General features: G+C 50.6%; 2 protein-coding genes across 4 annotated transcripts in view; both read left to right on the top strand.

Moving 5' to 3' along the window:
* The window catches only part of LOC127033326 (zinc finger protein 239-like), a 156,146-nt gene that overhangs the window by 106,061 nt on the left and 32,051 nt on the right, over nt 1-18,034 (top strand). The window lies entirely within an intron of this gene.
* Nucleotides 2,964-18,034, top strand: part of LOC127033307 (zinc finger protein 501-like) — a 32,260-nt gene continuing 17,189 nt past the window's right edge. The window contains exons 1-5 of one of the 2 annotated variants that reach the window (XM_050921293.1): nt 2,964-3,170; nt 8,390-8,447; nt 9,068-9,194; nt 9,952-10,068; nt 10,441-11,724. In XM_050921293.1, coding sequence (XP_050777250.1) covers nt 8,406-8,447; nt 9,068-9,194; nt 9,952-10,068; nt 10,441-11,724 — 1,570 coding nt within the window. In that variant the 5' untranslated portion in view covers nt 2,964-3,170; nt 8,390-8,405. The remainder of the gene's footprint in view (nt 3,171-8,389; nt 8,448-9,067; nt 9,195-9,951; nt 10,069-10,440; nt 11,725-18,034) is intronic. The other variant, XM_050921289.1, reaches the window with a different exon arrangement.

An 18,034-nucleotide genomic window follows, 5' to 3' on the forward strand; every position in this document is an offset into this window, starting at 1 on the left:
CAGGGTTATGCTGGTTGCCATATTTGGCATTGGAAGGGAATTTTTCTCCAGATTAAATTAGCTGTGACCTGGGGAAGAGGGGGAGGGGTTCATCTTCCTCCATACCATGGAGCATGAATCACGTGCTGTGATCACCTTGACATATTGTGCCAGTATCAGCTGCAATTTTTGAAGCAGTTTACATAGGCATGTCAATTTCAGTGCATTCTGAAAATTCAAAGCCGCTATTCTAGGGAGAACTGTATCTCTGAAAACCATTCACCAGGGCCGGCTCCAGGCACCAGCCAACCAAGCACGTGCTTGGGGCAGCACCTTGGGGCAGGGCGGCGCTTGAGTGTTTGTTTGTTTTGATTCATCGGGGCAGCTCTGGAGGGGTTTTTTTTGTTTTGGGGGGCAGGGCTTTGGGCAGTGCAGTGCTCAGAAGGGGGGAGGCTTGGTGCGGCGCTCAGAGGGGGCAGAGGCTTGGGGCAGTGTGGCATTCGGAAGGGGGCAGGGGCGCGGCACGCGGTGGGGGCAGGGGCTTCGGATGGTGCTCTTCTTTTTTGCTTGGGGCGGCAAAAAAGTTAGAGCCGGCCCTGCCCTTCACCAAACGACTCCCCGTTTGCACCCCTCACTCATTAAACCAGGGCAACCCCACTGGGGTCGCTGGGCCACAATCTCCTCTCGCGCACCCTGTAGCAAATCAGCGCAATCCTGCCGAAGTCACTGTGGTGGAATTGCCTGTCTTACTTCATTTCAATCAGGAGTCCCTGGAACGGTCAGCCGCAGAGCAAAGCTCCTGTGAGTGGTGAATCAGGGGGGAAAGGTCCCAGGGGCTCCTACAGAAATGTCTGACTATTGGAAAGCAAACAAGCGATATCAGAGATGGAGGGAAAAGGAAAGAGGAGAAGTGGAAGCAGCGGGGTGGGGGTAGTAATCCATTAAAAAGAAATCTAACTCTATTACTGCCCCAGAGACAAACCAGCAGGTCCCACCGAATTCCACCGAGATGGGGGAATCTCCCCAGCAGTGAAGGGCAGTGATCTTAACGTACTTACCACTGTGCTGGGCACCTTGATTCTGGCACGGCCTAGCTGGGTATGTTCAAACGCCTCACTTTGATAATGGTCTTCAGATTTAGTAAAAAGAACAGGAGTACTTGTGGCACCTTAGAGACTAACCAATTTAGTTCTCCTGTTCTTTTTGCGGATACAGACTAACACGGCTGCTACTTTGAAACCTTCAAATTTAGTATTTCTGTGTGTGCAATCAATATAAATCCCTTCTCATCTTCCTTCACTTCTGTCTTCTAGGTAATTATCTAGTAGACCAATATATAATATAATTAATTAAACAGATATAATAGAAACGCCTCTGATGTCACCTGTTTTCTTTCCAATAGTCAAGTATTGCTGTAGGACTTCTCATATTTTTTTTCTCCTTTTCTCACTTATTGAATTTAAATACAAAATCCCATCAGGTTTTGACTGATTGCTGTCGATATATGAATTATTTGCATGAATATTATTTGCCTCCTATAATATCTACTATTTACATTGAAAGTTTATTGAAGCACAGAAAATCTCAGAATTAAATCAAGCATTTATAGCAAAACTCTGGTTGAGCGATCGTGCAAAACAAACAATTAGACTTTATTCAAGTTTTTTTTAAGTTAACTATTAGAGGTTTTGATAAATTTGTATTAATATCCTCTCTTTGCTGGAAAGGAAAGGGTTCATTTTACTTTTTGTTTTGATGGGCGAAGGCCATTTACTTTGTTTTTAACAAAAATACAGACACAAGGCAAAGGAGAGAGGGTAGAAAAGAGCAGTGAAACAGGGCTTGTGTTTTCAGAACACCAGACTGCTGGTGAGTTACCAGTGAATGCTTCAGCTGGCAAATTGGGCAGAAGACCTGCTGCTTGGACACTGGTTTACGTTGTGATCAGACACATTTGATTGACTAAAAAAAAAAAGAATTCAAAGGAGATATGGATGAATCATAGAATATCAGGGTTGGAAGGGACCTCAGGAGATTATCTAGTCAGGAGTGGTGCCAAGGTTTTTGGTGCCCTAGGCGGGGGTCCTTCTGTGCTCCCGATCTTCGAGGCACTTCTGCGGCGGGTCCCGAAGCGAGGGATGGAGCTGCCGCAGAATTGCCGCTGAAGACCCGGAGTGTGGAAGGTACTCCTGCAGCCAAAGGTAGCAAAATGCTGCCCCCCCAAATCCTGGTGCCCTAGGTAGCCTAAATGGAAGTGCCAGCCCTGCATCTAGTCCAGCCCCCTGCTCAGAGCAGGATCAATCCCCCCCTGACAGATTTTTATCCTAGTTCCCTAAGTGGCTGCCCCCTCCCACAGGATTGAACTCACAATCATGGATTTAGTAGGCCAATGCTCAAACCACTGAGCTATCCCTCCCCCCTGGAAGAGAGTGGAGAATGAGAGACAGGTGTGTGGATCAGTGTGTGAAATCTCCCCTCTACCCCCATTCCTCCTTTCCATGGACATGGAGGCTTCTGTGCGTGAATCCTCCTTAAAGCTGGGAGAGGCCGCTCCTCCCAAGCAATGGCACAATGGGTGTATGGCTGTCATAGGAGGACCAGATGTCCAGATTTTATAGGGACAGTCCTGATTTCTGGGTCTTTTTCTTATATAGGTGCTTATTACCCCCCACCTCCCTGTCCTGATTTTTCACATTTGCTGTCTGGTCACCCTGGGCGATCAGGGGGGCTGGAACAATTTGTACAATGTGTGTGTGTGTGTGTGTGGGGGGGGGGGGGGGGGTGCTGACGGCCATTGAACCAAACTGTAACCCTGGATATGATGGAAACCACTTCAAGCTGGGGGAGGGGGAAAGTGCCCCCCCCCCCTAGTTCCAGCGCCTATGATCGCTAGGACCCAGGAGGAGCTGGGGAGGGAGCCATCGCTGGAGTCATGCTGTCCCAGCAGCAGCAGGAAGTGAATTGCACTGGCTACAATAGGGCTTTGTAGCTGGGTGACTTCCAGGTTCCATTGTCCCTTTGCAAGATCCCCGAGCCCCGTTCGCCGGTGCTGGGAGCCCGGAGCCCTGGCTGCAGCCGGGAGAGGGGAATCTCCAGCAGGGCCCTTCCCGCTGCTCCCAAGGAGCCTCTCCCAGGGCAGGGCCCCCCTTCCCAGGCCCCAGCTCCCAGGGCGGGCACCGCTCGGAGGGAAGGTAAGAGAGACCGTCCCATTGCACCGTAACAGGGACCAATGCCTCCCTCAAGCCCTGTCTGCAGGGGGAGGGTCAGGAGGCTCTTGCTGGCTGGCTGCTCTCAGTCCTGGGTGCAGCGTGCTGGGGTTTTTAGTTAGTTGAGTGGGATGCTCAGCTCCACCTGGTTTATTAATCGCCACTCCTTTGGAGTGTGCTGCTGGGGGGTGTCCTTGGGCACCCTGGAATTTTTCCACCCTCGCAACCGGGGAATCCGTGCGCGTGGCAGCCTTGCCAACTCTCTGGATTGTGCCCCGCTTCTTGGGTGATCACGATTGTTTTCCTGAAAGCCCCTGCCCCTGGAGTCGAGTGCAGATGTCAAGATTTCAGCCTTCGTTCTTGAAGAAAAAGTAAGTAGCTAGCCCACGTGGCCGGGGACCCCCACTGCACCCCAGTGGCTCCACAAACAGGAGGCAAATAAAAAGCCCTTATTTTGCCATGATCTCATGATTTTAAAGATGATCACATGATTTTTCAGGAGCCCAACTTGTGATTTTTGAACAATTGGGGTTGGCAAGCCCAGAGCATGTTGCACAACCCCTGCAGGTGAGATCCCCAACGGGTGCAAACAAAATCAATGGAGCTAAGGCGGCTTCACACCAGCTAGGGATCTGGCTTGAAAAGTCTGTATTAACATGCCTATTTGAGTGCTGTCTTTGGGTTTCTTCAGAGTCAGCAAATGACACACGCACACAGAGACACACACAGCTTATAGACACACACACAGACACAGCTTATATCACTATTGCTTGTAAGAGCATCATTAGAAGAATGCTACCAAGGTAGCTAAGTCCAGCATTCACAGGTAGGCAGTGCCAGAATCAAGGAAGGACTCACGACCTTGTTAATTCTGCTCTGTAGGCAAGCAGACTCACCCCTGTGGCGCTTCCTGCCGGTGACTTCTGGGAATTAGCTCGATTCAGCTCTGGAGCACCCTCTGCAGGCCGGTGATCCACCTGCCCTCTGTCCTTCCCTGGACCTGGTGCCTTTTACATGGGGTGCTGCCCCCTGGCAGTAACCCCTCAGTCTTAGGGTCTCCCCTCCCCAGGGAACCCCCCACCTTGCCTCAGTACGGGCCTGTCGAATCTTAGGTGGGGTTTCTGTTCTGTGGTTATCGCATAAAGCGAAAACCGTGTATACTCAAAACCCCAAGCCCTTTAAATCCCTCCTGCAGCTTTGGCAGCTGGGCGGGGATAGGGGGTGAGCCCTTTAAATCCCGCCTGCAGCTCAGGCGGCGGGGCCGGGGAGGGCATTTAAAGGGCCAGTGGAGCCCTTTAAATGCCCCCCTGGTCCCACCACCAGAGCTGCGGGTGGGATTTAAAGGGCTCCCCCCTTACCCCCACCCAGCTGCCAAAGCTGCAGGTGGGATTTAAGGGGCTCCACCAGGTTTCCCGCTGTGGTGGGGAGCCCGGAGGAGCCCTTTAAATCCTGCCCACAGCTTTGGCAGCTGGGCTGGGACTGGCATTTAAAGGGCCCGAAGCTCTACGGTGACTGGAGCCTCGGGCCCTTTAGTTCGCCCCAGGGGCTTACCAGCCACCTCTCCAGCTGGGAGCCCCCTGGGTGATTTAAAGGCCCTGGGACTCCCAGCCACAGCTGGTGCCCTAGGACCTTTAAATCTTGAGGCCACACCTTTTCTACTTGAGGCCATGCCCCCTCCCGGACTCCAGGCCTTTCAGCGTAATGCTGAAATCGCGCATGTTAAATGCGCGTAAGTTGCGAGAGACCTGTATATGGCTACTGCCAGTCATCATCTAGCTCCACGCCCTGGGGCAGATTGCAATATCAGCCTACTCATCACTGGCAAGGAGGGTTTGGACCTGCTGCCTTGGCCTACCCCTGGGCTGCCCCCTGCAAGCCCTAGTACCTGTTAGCCCAATGCTAGGCTGCAGCCTGGGGCTTTGCAGGCTGGAGCTCCCCAGCTCCTCTGCCTTTCCCCAGCCCTGCTCCGCTCAGGTATCTTGTGTCTAGCTCCCTGTAGCCAGGCCCTTCTCCCTCTACAAACAGAGAGAGACTCTTGTTTGCCCCTGGCTTCTCTGCCTTTATAGGGCCAGCTGAGTCTGTTTGGGGCATGGCCCCAGCTGCAGCCACTTCCCCCAGTCAGCCCAGCCTAAAAACTACTTTCTCCAGCCACAGACACCTCCCAGGGCTGTTTTTAACCCTGTCAGGGCAGGAGCAGGGTAAGCACCCTGCTACATGCTCACATACGTGTGGGCAGAACGGCCAGTCCAATACTGTGGGCCAGGACACAGTTCGGAGTGGGCCGCCAGTTTGCCCCACTTTTAGTAAGTCAAGCGCTTTGTAAATCTTTAACTCCACCTGACTCCTGTCAGCTTCTTTGGTTTGATGCAAAATCGTGTTGGCCCTGTTTGAACCCCACATTTTACTGCCCACTGTTTTTTTGTTTTGTAAGGGTAGTTTTACTAAAACCGTTCAGTTTCAGAGATCTGGCAGCATTTCTTGGTGTGCAGACGGCTCGAGATTTCTCTCATTACCGTTGCTGCCATTAAAAGAAAAAGGAAACACAGACCTGGTGTATTTACAGCATCTATAGTTAAGATTAGCAGACCCCAAACTTTTGAGTGTCACGGCCCCCTTACCCCTGTCCGTGCCTTGCCCCCCCACCTCCTTCCTTCCAGAGCTGAGGCCAGGAGTGGGGCTGTGGTTCCGGGGAGAGGGTGACACAGACAGGGGTAAGGGAGCCCAGGCTGGGGCCACAGCTGGGGTTGGGTCTGGGACCAGGAGCGGGTCTGCAGCTATGGGCCGAGGCTGGGGGTGGGAGCGGAGCCGCAGCTGGGCTGCGGCGGGGGCCAGCAGCCAGGCCCATAGCCAGGTGCAGTTCCACTCCCGGCCTCACCCTCAGCCTTGGCCTTGGCCCGGGAACGGACTCGTGGCCATTGGCTGAGGCTGGGGGCTGGAATGTACAGAAGAGGGCAGAACAGATCCACTCTTATTTTCTCCTCCCAGCTTCTAGCAATCAGAGATTTAGGGTCACCCAGAGCACGGGGTTGCATCCGTGACCATCTTGGCTAATAGCCACTGGTGGACCTATCCTCCATGAACTTATCCAGTTCTTTTTTTGAACCCAGTTCTACTTTGGGCTTTCACAACATCCCCTGGCGAGGAGTTCCACAGGTTAATTGCACATAATGTGAAAAAGAACTTTCCCCTGTTTGTATTAAACCAGACCTGCTGTGCCACTGATACCAAGAGGCTCTCTTTCCCATTAGTGCTTGCAGGAGCCAATCTAGCTACTGGGAAAGCCAGTGCCCCTGGGAATGGACAGTAACCAAGTCTCCCAGCCAGAGGGAGAGGCAGCATGAAATAGAAAGGGAGAGAAAGATTTAAAAGGGGCAGCAGGAGCAATGAGTGGAGAGAGAGGTTCCAAACTCCCAGACCTGCCCTGCTCCATTGACTGCATCTGTCCTCCCCGGGCAGAATTTCATGGGAACAAGGTGTGTGAGGCCCTATGCAGCTGTGTGTTTCAACTGGCTGACCAGTTCAGCACAGCTAAAAGATGCCATGTAATATGTTGCTGGGAAGCCAAGAACTCAGTGATCATTCATCTTGCAAGATGTGTGTATGGTCGAGCCATAATGGATTCTATAGATCTGCTGAAATCATGATGGGAAATGTGTTTAAAAGGCATGCCAGGGGGAGCTGATAAACTATTTTTTTCCAGAGACAAAGGAATGAGGATCTGCCTGCTTAAATATCTCCCATATACATGGAGCAAGGTGTGTCCAGAGACAAAGAAAAAAAGCACATTTGCATGCCAGGCTGATAAAGGCATGAAGAGAGAGAGAGAGAGAGAGAGTGTGTGTGTGTGTGTTTCTGTGTGTGTGTGTGTGTGAGATATCACTTAACACAATGGCTCTCAGCCTTTGCAGGTTACTGTCCCCCTTTCCGGAGGCTGCTTTGTCTTGCGTACCCCCACAAGCTTCACCTCACTTACAAATGACTTGCTTACAAAATTAGACCTAAAAATACAAAAGTGTCACAGCTACTAGCACTGAAAAATTGCATCCTGTCTCATTTTTACCATGTAATTATAAAATAAATCAACTGGAATATAAATATTGTACTTATGTTTCAGTGTATAGTCTATGGAGCAGTGCAAACAAGTCAGTGTCTGTCTGAAATTTTAGTTTGTGCTGAGTTCACTAGTGCTTTTTATGTAGCCTGTTGTAAAACTAGGCAACTATCTAGACGAGTTGATGTGCCCCCTGGAAGACCTCTGCGTACCCCCACGCCTGGTTGAGAACTTCTCTGAATCTCAACAGGAGATGGAGGCAGCACCTTCCCACCTCTTGAAGTGGGGTTAAGGAACTTTGTTCTGGGAGAGAGCAGGATGCTGCGGGGAGACAGTGTCAGGGAAATTCGGGAGTGGTAGGGATTTTGGGGGGTCATTCTGCCAACAGAATGGGCTCTGGCCTCTGTAGGTTTAGAAATAATCAGGGGTTCAATTGGGTGAGGAAAGCAGAATGGCCAACCCCAAATGTTCAAAAGCCATGAGTCAGGCTCACCCAGAATCATGTGATTGGCTTTAAAATCATGAGATAATGTAAAAATAAGAGATTTTTATTTGCCTTCTGCTTTCTGGGCCTTTCGGGTGCACTGGGGTCACACGTTGAAGCTTTCTCTACAGCCACGAGGGCTAGAAACTTGCCTTTTTCTTTAAGAATGAAGGCTGAAATGATCACCTATTCACTTGACTCCAGGAGCTGGGGCTTTAAAGAAAACAATAATGATCATGAGACTCATGACAGAAGCCTGAGAGTTGGCAAGACTGTGAAAGCCGGGATGTGACTGCAAGACTTGTTTGCTGGCTGCGAGCCACAGCGACATAACATTTAAGGCACCCAGACTTGCAGAGCAGGGGTGACAAAACCCCTTAATGGTCTGGGCTGAACCCCCAAATTGCCACAGTGAGGAGCAGAGAGAGGAGAAGTCAGTTCCTGCCTCTTCCGAGTCCCCATGCTGCTGGGGGGACTCTGCTCTTGTTGGGTCTGCACTGGGATAAAGTGACCCAGCGTTTTTCCAGCCTGGCAGAGTCTACTATGTAGGGAAAGAGCCTTGGGGGCGGATCTGTATGTGAAATAGACGAAAGCCCCTTCTGAAAGCTTCCCAGTTGCGCCTCCCGCCCTGACAGGCTGCAGAATAACAACCACGTCTTCTCGCTCCAGATCGTCCCATCAGGCCATGAAACAGGGACGGGAAACGGTGGGAGTGGAACCTGCTCGGGTAAGGGATTTGAAGAGAGGTCGCTCCCAAAGGAGGGTAGAAAATACCACATGTCGAGAGAGGACGGGCACAGTATGTCACTGACATGCTGGGACGACTCAGCCTGGGGCTGGAGGTTTAGATCAGGGCCATTGGAAGAGGGTAGAAGCTCCCGCGTCTCTACAACAGGGAACAACCCCCCTACTCAAGGCTGTAGACATTTACCAGACACCCAGTGCCGGAGCCAGAAACTTCCAGCCAGAAGCAGACAATGGTGAGGTATAGGCAAGATGTCCCATCCTAGAGACCCAACTCCTAGGAAGCTGAGGGGTTGGGATTTCTCTCCCTGGACCCATTTTGGGGGTGGCATTTCCCGTATCGCCCTCTGGCTGGTAGAAATGTGACGAACATGAAGGTCCCTGCTCTCCTCCATCTGCTGGGATGGGAGGGACAAGGAGCTCTCACCTTCTTCCCACCCTGACACCTCCTGGCTGCTCTGAGCAGGGTGGGGGTGAGATTCTGCTCCTCTGTTGTTTCTCCCCCCTCACCTCAGAGCTTCCATTTTATCGGCCCTCCTCCCTTGTGACTAGCAGGATTGTGGCTGAGGCAGGAGGTTCCAAGTAGGGGACTTCTTGTTTCAGATGCCGGTGACCTTCGAGGATGTGGCTGTGTATTTCACCCAGGGGCAGGGGGCTCTGCTGGACCCCGCTCAGAGAGCCCTCTACAGGGACGTCATGCAGGAGAACTACGAGACGGTGACCTCGCTGGGTAAGGGAATCCCAGCCTCTCGGTTATTAAAGCTGCATGGTCCGTGAGGTGCCCAGTTTAGCTTCTGCTCCGGTTCTTTCCGGGTCACTTAGATTTTAGGAGAATGGGCTGCACAAGTCCCCAGATCCAGTGAGACAGAGACTTTCAACTCTACACTCCTCCCACGTGATGGGGGAGGCAGAAACACAATGGAGATGCTAAGTCGTCCCTATCCCCACAGCTTTCGGGGCAGGGGAGGAAGGGCAGAAGCATGTATTTGCCTGCCTGTGTTATTTCTCCCTGTCCCCACAGGTGCTGGAGCTAGGGGTGCTGGTGGTGGTGTCGCACCCCCTGGCTTGAAGTGGTTTCCACTATATCCAGGGTTTACAGTTTGGTTCCATGGCTCTCAGCCCCCACACTATAAAAATTGTTCCAGCCCCCCCTGCCTGTCCCCCTTCCTTCCTGGGCCTAGCTCCAGCCCTGGGCAGCACTCTGACTTCTGTAGGTTTAGACATAGGCAGAGGCTTGACACCAGAGCTGTATCTGCATCATGAAGTCCCCCAGAGTGCACAAATCCTGGAAACTCCCACAGAACAACCCATCCCCCCAACTGACGTCTGCCTCGCCCATCAGGCCTCAGTGACTGCGTTCCCAGTTGTTCAGATTCCAGCGCAGCGTGGGGCCAGGTTAAAATCAGGGATTGTTCTTTGCGACAAATACTCTCCCAATGCCTGACAAGCCCTGACCTCACCTGATTTCCCCTCTCCCCGCCCCATAGCAGGATTCCCCCTTCCCAAACCTGAGCTGATCACCCGGCTGGAGCACGGGGAAGAGCCGTGGGTGCCCGATCTCCAGGCCTGCGAGGAAAGGGAGAACCCGAGAGGCGCTGGCACAGGTGAGGAATCGATGAAATGAGCACAAACCACCTGGGGAGTGAAGGAAAAAGTCGGGACTCCCATAAATGTACTGTGAGCGAGAGCCCTCAGTTCTGCCTCATCTCACCCAGGTCAGGGCAGTAGCTAGCAGGAGTCACATCCTCCTGGCGGGTGTCACTCACAGCTTCACACCCACCCTGGCTGCCAGGTGGCAGGAGTTCCCTCCCTGACTTTACTTCCCCCTTGCTGTTTGGCTGATATGTGGGGACAGCATTGAATTTCTCAGTCTTTCTTCTAGTTATTGTGTTGTTAAACCTCTCCGCTATTCTCCTGTTGTTTTTTTCTGGCACTGGGAATGACTCCTGTCTGGATCCTCTCTCTCTCTGTCCCAGCAGGTGATGGGATGGTGAGTGAAAACACAGAGGAGAATCTGCAGCAGGAAGGTTCTGAGCAAGTGGAACCACGTGGGATGTTATTGGAAAAATCTGAAGGGAGTTTTTCCCAGAGGCATGAGCGGCAAAAAGCCTGGGGAAATGGACACAAGCCAGAGAGGCAGCTGGGAACCCATCCAGGGCAGAAAGTGGGTAAATCCACTGATCATGGGGGAGTTTGCAAAGACCCCAAGGAAATCAGAGCCCAGCCGAGAATCCCATCAGGAGCGAGAGACAACACATGCACCGAGTGCGGGAAAAGCTTCAATCGGAGCTCAAACCTTATTTCACATCAGAGACTCCACACTGGAGACAGACCTTTTAAATGCCTTGAGTGTGGGAGAAATTTTAATCAGCGAGAGCACCTCGTTAGGCATCAGAGGCTGCACACGGGAGAAAAGCCCTATAAATGCCTGGATTGCGGGAAAAGCTTCATTCAGAGCTCACATCTGATTAGACACCAGAGAGTCCACACAGGCGAGAGACCCTATATGTGCCCGGAATGTGGGAGAATGTTTCGCGATGGTTCAGCCTTTATTAACCATCAGCGAATCCACACAGGAGTTAAACCCCACAAATGCCTTGACTGTGGGAAAAGCTTCATTCAGAGCTCTCAGCTTATTACACACCAAAGAGTCCACACGGGCGAGCGACCCTACAAGTGCCCGGAATGTGGGAAAATGTTTGGTGACGGCTCAGTTCTTATTAACCATCGGAGAATCCACACGGGAGTTAAACCCCATAAATGCCTCGACTGTGGGAAAAGCTTCAATCGGAGCTCAACCCTGGTTAGACACCAGAGAACCCACACGGGAGAGAGACCCTTTATATGCCTGGAGTGTGGGAAAAAGTTTAGTGAAAGTTCAGCCCTCATTGTGCATCAAAGACTCCACACTGGGGATAAACCCTTTAAATGCTCTGACTGTGGGAAAAGTTTCATTCTGATCTCACGGCTCCTTGCACATCAGAGAATCCACACGGGCGAGAACCCCTATAAATGCCTCGAGTGTGGGAAAAGGTTTAGTGACAACTCAAACCTTATCATGCATCAGATTAACCACACGGGAGAGAGACCCTACAAATGCCTGGTCTGTGGGAAAAGCTTCAGTCACAGCTCAGATCTTATTAGACATCACAGAACCCACACTGGAGAGAGACCATATAAGTGTCTGGACTGTGGGAAAAGCTTCAGTCAGAACTCAAATCTTCTTATACATCAAAGACTGCACAAAGGAAAAAAACCTTGACTATGGTGGAACTTTCCATTGGGGCTTTGAGCCAGCAGTGTATCAGCAAATCCACACAGGGAGGAAACCTCTTAAATGTCCTCAGAGTGGAAATGATTCCAGTGAAGCAAACAGCATATTGGACCTCAGAGATTCCACACAGGAGAGAAATTCTCCATGTGGCTTTTTAAGTATCCATTTCCTAGTTCCTGCACACACTAGTGGCCTTCGGCTCGTAGGGATTTCAGCCCGGAACATGAACATCTTCCCTGTGAAAATGTTTTTTTTAAAGAATATTTTAAAGATCAATCAGGACAAAGGCCAACAAACTCAAATTTTTTCACCAAAAGGGATCTTAAGAAAAGAAAGAAAGAAAGAAAATTCAGTTTCAGGAGGACTAAAATGCAATCATTCAACTTCTTGACCGTCCACCTGCTAGGCTCTTGTCAATTTCACATTCTCCCTGCCCTCCGAAGGTGAAATTGATTTGGTTGCTCCTGTAGGCCGTGCTCTGTGTGCTATCCAACTTTTTAAGAACAAATGATTTTTCAGGTTTCCTGTCCATCTGAGAACATATCCAGGCAGTAGAATCTCATTTTGGCCACCTTTAGAAACTGAAAAGGTAGGTGTGGAAACTGAGGCTGGGAGAGTTGTAACAGGGATTAATTCCCCATTAGAACAGAAGGGGTGAAGTAAATGCCATAGAAATAACAGGCAATCCTCAAGAGCCACTGAAAGCGGTGTCTTCCAGGTAGCTGAAAGGAAAGCATGCAGGGAGAGCAACGCTCACAGGAGATTTGGGCCTGGGCTACACTAGTGGGGGGGTTTGAACTAAGATACACAACTTCAGCTACACTATTCATGTAGCTGAAGTCGAAGTATCTTAGTTCCACTTACCTGGCCGTCCTCGCGGCGGCGAGTCGACTGCCGCAGCTCCCCCGTCGACTCTACTTACTCCTGCTGCTTACCCCTCCTGCTGGGCGTCGATTTGCAGATCGATTTATCGCGTCCAGACGAGACATGATAAATCGATCCCCGATACAGCAAACACTACCTGCCGATCCGGCGGGTAGTATAGATGTACCCTTGGATGGCATATAGTTGATTTGGGTGGTGATGTGCAGATGTCCTGACTGTGTAAATAGTTATGCTTTTTGTAAGTTGTTACGTTATTGCTTTCCTTTCTCTCTGGGCGATAAAGTCACTCTGGGTAGCACCCTTTTAAACTCAAAAAGATTTGGTTGGGAGTGTAGCTGATAGGGATGATGATGTGAAACCATCCTGACAGAAGAATCAAAAACCAAAACACTATGTAAATTGTTCAGTGTGTATAATTTGTAATTTGTGACATGAGTTCTTGCTAGATGGAAGATCAGTCATTCACTGTGTCAACATCTTAGGCCTGGTGTACCCTTAAAAGTTAGGTCAACGTAGCTACATTCATCAGGGGAGTGAAAAATTCACCCCCCCTGTGCAATATAGCTAGACCGACCTGTGTAGATGCAACACTGTCGATGGAAGAACACTTCTGCTGACCTAGCTACTAACCCCTTCCATCAGTGTAGGTTGCATCTACACAATGGGCTTATAATGGTGCCAGTATGGCCTCTGTAGTGTAGACATACCCTCAGATTCCATCAGGACAATGAGTGGAGCTGAATGGGGGTTGTTGTTATGCTGGAAAGTGTTAATGGCTGATGTGAATTATAGACCTCCTTAAGGCTGGGGGCTGTGCTAACTACCCCTCTTTCTGGCTAAATGGAAGGAAGAATTAAGCCCCTTTCTGTAATAGGAGGTCGCCACTCAGCGCAGAAGGGCACGTGGCAATGCCTGAGCAGAAGTAAGTCGTGTGGACAAGGGGTTGTTTGGAAAGCTGCGTGTGCTAGAGAAGAAAAGCCAGCAGAAAGCAGAAGCAGTTATGAGAATGGCTCAGAGAAGGAAAAGGGCCTGAATTCCCCAAAGAAGTTAGGCTCCTGGGTCCCTGGTTAGGTGCCAAATCCCAGTTTCGGGACAACTACGATGCACAAAACTCCTGCTCTAGCCCAGTGGGTTCCTAGTGTCACTTGGCATCTAAGTTTTTGCAGTACAGTTTCCCTCAGTGCCTATCTTTCTGCCTTGTAGCATCATCGAGCTCTGCTGCCTAGAAGAGGTTAGACGGGTCGGACCAGTTACACAACCCTGTTTAATACCATTAGTGGTAGGAAACAGGGTCAGACAGAACACTTTCCATGCAGGTCCGAGCATTCCATCATGAACTAGTCTCAGAATGGCGGTGAATTTTTCCAGACAACCAAACTTTACAAACTAGTTGCCAAAGTCCAGGTTTCCTGATTGTGTCAAGTGCTTTAGCCAGGTTGATGAAGATAGTGTGAACGTCCTGGTGCTGTTCTCTGCATTTCTCTTGCATCTGATGAGCTACAAACACCATGTTTCTCACTGGCCTGAAACCACGTGGTGACTCTGATAGCACGTGGTTGACAATCAAAGAGTACTTTGGCCAGCGGTGGAAGATAATGAGATAACATGATAGCTGCCACAGTCGGACTTTTCACCTTGCCTCTTGTATATGTTGACAATGGTGATGTCTTTAAAATCTTGTGATATATCTTCAGTATTTCATATATTGAGAGAGAGTCCAGGCAGTTGCCTTAGCAAGGTCTGGCCTCCATATTTAAATATATTTCTGCAGGAATGCCATCAGATGCGTGGGATCCCTGAAGTTCTTCAAGGCACTGATTGCAGTGCTGACCTCGTCAAGGGACAGGGCTGCGTGCATGTTGTAATTACATGTTGACTGACCTACTACTCTAATTAGTGCCTCACCTGTAACGTTAGATGGTGGGTTCAAAAGTTCACTGAAATGCTGTTGCCACCTCTGAAGGATTTCTCCTTTGTCAGTGATCGGTGTTAGGTCATCCACACTCTTCTAAGGCACTGTGGGTTGTGTGTGTAGGACCATATACAACTTTCAAAGCAGCATAAAAGTCTTTGGTCTTTTAACAGGTGGCATAGCCCTGGATTTCATCTGTCTTGGCAGTCCACCACTGATCCTGCATGTCTCTAAACTTGTCGGGTGTCCTGATGCAGACTCCTGTATGTTATTACTGTGCCTACAGGGACATGAGATGCAAGAATTCGACAGGTATCAGAGGGGTAGCTGTGTTAGTCTGGATCTGTAAAAGCAGCAAAGAATCCTGTGGCACCTTATAGACTAACAGACGTTTTGGAGCATGAGCTTTTCGTGGGTGAATACCCACTTCGTCAGATGCAAGAATTCGACAGTGCATCTCGTGTTGTTTAATGAGTAGCTGTTAGATGTCTGGGTCATTCTTGCTAAACCCATCTTGATGACATCGTTTTGGCAAGAGTGGCTTGATATACGAAAGAGTGGCCCATTCACTATGTACATTAGATTAATAGATTCTAGGATTGGAAGGGACCTTGAGAGGTCATTGAGTCCAGTCTCCTGTCCTCATGGGGCACTAATAGTCGGACAGAGCTGCTCTGATGTTGTTGCAGAGCCACACGTGGGTAGCTTCACCTTGTCATTGCTTTACATTGAGCTGTCTGATTGGTTTAGTTCAGTGTTTTTCAAATGTGGCCACTGTGGCTGCATGTGGCCACCAGGGGCTTTTCTTGCAGCCACATCCTTCTGGGTGGTGATGGGGTGTGTGTGTAAAGCAGCAGCCCCTCCCCTGGGGCTGCCAGCAGCGGTTGGGCCCTGGCCGCCCCTGAAGACAGAAAAGCTGGAGGAGCAGACAGCTGGTGTGTGTTCCGCACATTCCCAGTGGTGGTGGGATTCAGCCCTGGGGCGGTGGGTGGCAGGCTTCACTCATGGGGCTTTGGGCTCCATTCCCTGGCTGTGGGGTGACGGGCTCTGGCCCCGAACTCACCCTCCCCCAATCACTCCTGGCCCCAGATTCAGTTGATGACTTGCAATGCACTGGTCATATTACCAACAACAGTTTGGAGCCTATCAGGCCATGGTCTGTCCTGTAGATCTTATTGTTGGATGATGAAGTAGTTAATAAGATGCCATTCTTTGGATCTTGGGTGAATCCATGATGTTATCTTTATGTCAGGTAAGTGGAGAAAGGTATCTGTGGTCGCTAGTTTGACGCATTCATTGATTAGCAGAGATCCATTGCTATTCTCTTTCCGAGTCCCATGCTGTCCAAGGGTGGGTTGCCAGGTTACTCATTACTGCCATCCCTTGCTTTGAGGTCTAGCAAGGTCCTGCCTCTTGAAGCCAGGGCAATGAACTTTGAGAGAAGACGTTTCAAAGGTTTACTGCACTATAGAGAGGGGCAGAGGACCCCAAAGTTATCATTCACCCGAGGAAACAAGCCTTTGACTTTGTGGGGATCTTGATGAAAAGCTAGTCAGCCATTGCTAGAACAGGATGACTGGTGGGGAAACTCACTACCTTGAACGAAGACGGTAACTTGTTAAATTAGATCTTTGCTATTTGAAGGTGTATCTTTTACTTTTGGTCGTTTGTAACCCTTTATCCCTTATCCTTGGATTCACTGAAAATCTCTCTCTCTTTAATTAAATAAACTTGTTTTACTTTTTTTATCTAAACCAACCCAGCGTTGTGATTGCGTTGAAGCGATTGTTAACTCCAGGCAAGATAACCCGCTGTTGTTTCTCTTTCTTTAAAGGAGATGCGAACATCCTATCTTTTCTGTGAATGTACAGTGTGGCAGAGGTGGGTTAAGATTTATTGGGGCCCTGGACATAAAGATTTCCCCTCCTCCATCTCCTTCCATGGGGCCCCACCCCCCTGCTCCTTCCCTTCCTCCTAAGACCCCACCTCCTGGCCAGAAGCTGGGCCAGTCAGATGTTCCCAATCAGTTGTGATCTGGGATATCAGACTGAGCAGCTGCTGCCCCCCGAGCCGGGTCTGTGCCATGGAGAAACCTTAATCCAAGCCTCCTCTGTGCCTAGGCCAGGTGGGGACTCTCTCCGGCAGCTGGAACCAGTCCCTTCAGGAAGCCTGGGGCTCTGCTGACACCATCTCCTAAGCCAGAGCCTGCAGATGATGGAGAGACTTGGGGGAAAGGGCTGTGGTGTGGTGCTTGCTCAGGTCAGGGATTTTGATGGAGCTCCTGGTGGGTTTGACCGAGAGGGAAAGGGGCAGGAAATACACAGGGGGAGGGAGGGGAACAGGATGTGTCAAACCTGCAGGGGATGTGCGCAGTTTGGGGCTTGTTTGTCAGAACTGGCCCATTGAATAGGGGTAGAAATTCTCCTGGAACAGATAACAAGCTCCTTGGCCAGGACTGACTAGGCCAGACTCCCAGCGCTGGATCCTGAACCTACTCCCCAGAGGCTGCTCTGGAATACAAAGGGGGCACCCAGCAATGAGGCCCAGGGGAGAGGCCCGGTCCCCTCAATCCCAGCTGCTGGGAATGGGGAGGGGGTTGGGATTCCTGTCCCTGGACCTTGCTCCAAGGCTTGAGTCCATCTCCTGTACTAGCCTCTGGCTAGTAGGTGTGTGATAACCGGGAAGGCCCCTGCCCTTCTCCATGGGCTGGGAGGGACAAGGAGCTCTCATCTTCTCCCCACCTTGAAGCCTCCTGGCTGCTCTGAGCAGGGTGGGGGTGGGATTTTGCTACTCTGTCCCCCTACCTCCCCCAGAGCTTCCATTTTATTGGCCCTCCTCCCTAGTGACTACTGGGATTGTGGCTGGAGCAGCAGGTGTTGAGTGGGGAAACTGATGATTCAGATGCCGGTGACCTTCGAGGAGATGGCTGGGTATTTTACTGAGGGGCAAGGGGCTCTGCTGGACCCTGCTCAGAGAGCCCTCCACATGAACGTCATGCAGGAGAACTATGAGATGGTGACCTCGCTGGATAAGGGATTCCCATGCCCTCAGTTACTGTGGGGTCTGTGATGAGCCCATTTCACCTTATACTCAGGTTCATACGTAGTTTTAGGTTCATCTTGCAGGGGAATGAGCCCTATTGTCTCAGATCCACTGTGAGACTTCATCAAGCGCCTTCGTCCTTTTGTGGATGTGGGGACGGCCCCTTAGGCAGGAATTCAACTCAGAGATTAGAATCATTTCCACCTATTTATCTTAAAAACAAAACCGGTAGATATAAGGACATGTCTATAGGTGGGTCATGGAGATTGCGGCTGGGATTTCTGATTCTTAAATGTACAAGTCAGAGCAGGAAGCAGTCCAGGGAAGGAGCAGTGAGCGCTAGGAAAGTAAAAGCCCAGAGCGGCTGGGCTGAGGGTCCCTGGATTGGAATCTGGTGTAGAGGGTGGGCCTGGGTTCCCCTACCTGCCCCGGGGGGTGGCCCAGACCAGGTCGTGGT

Source organism: Gopherus flavomarginatus, chromosome 12 (genome assembly GCF_025201925.1).
Source record: "Gopherus flavomarginatus isolate rGopFla2 chromosome 12, rGopFla2.mat.asm, whole genome shotgun sequence".
Taxonomy (NCBI): Eukaryota; Metazoa; Chordata; order Testudines; family Testudinidae; genus Gopherus; species Gopherus flavomarginatus.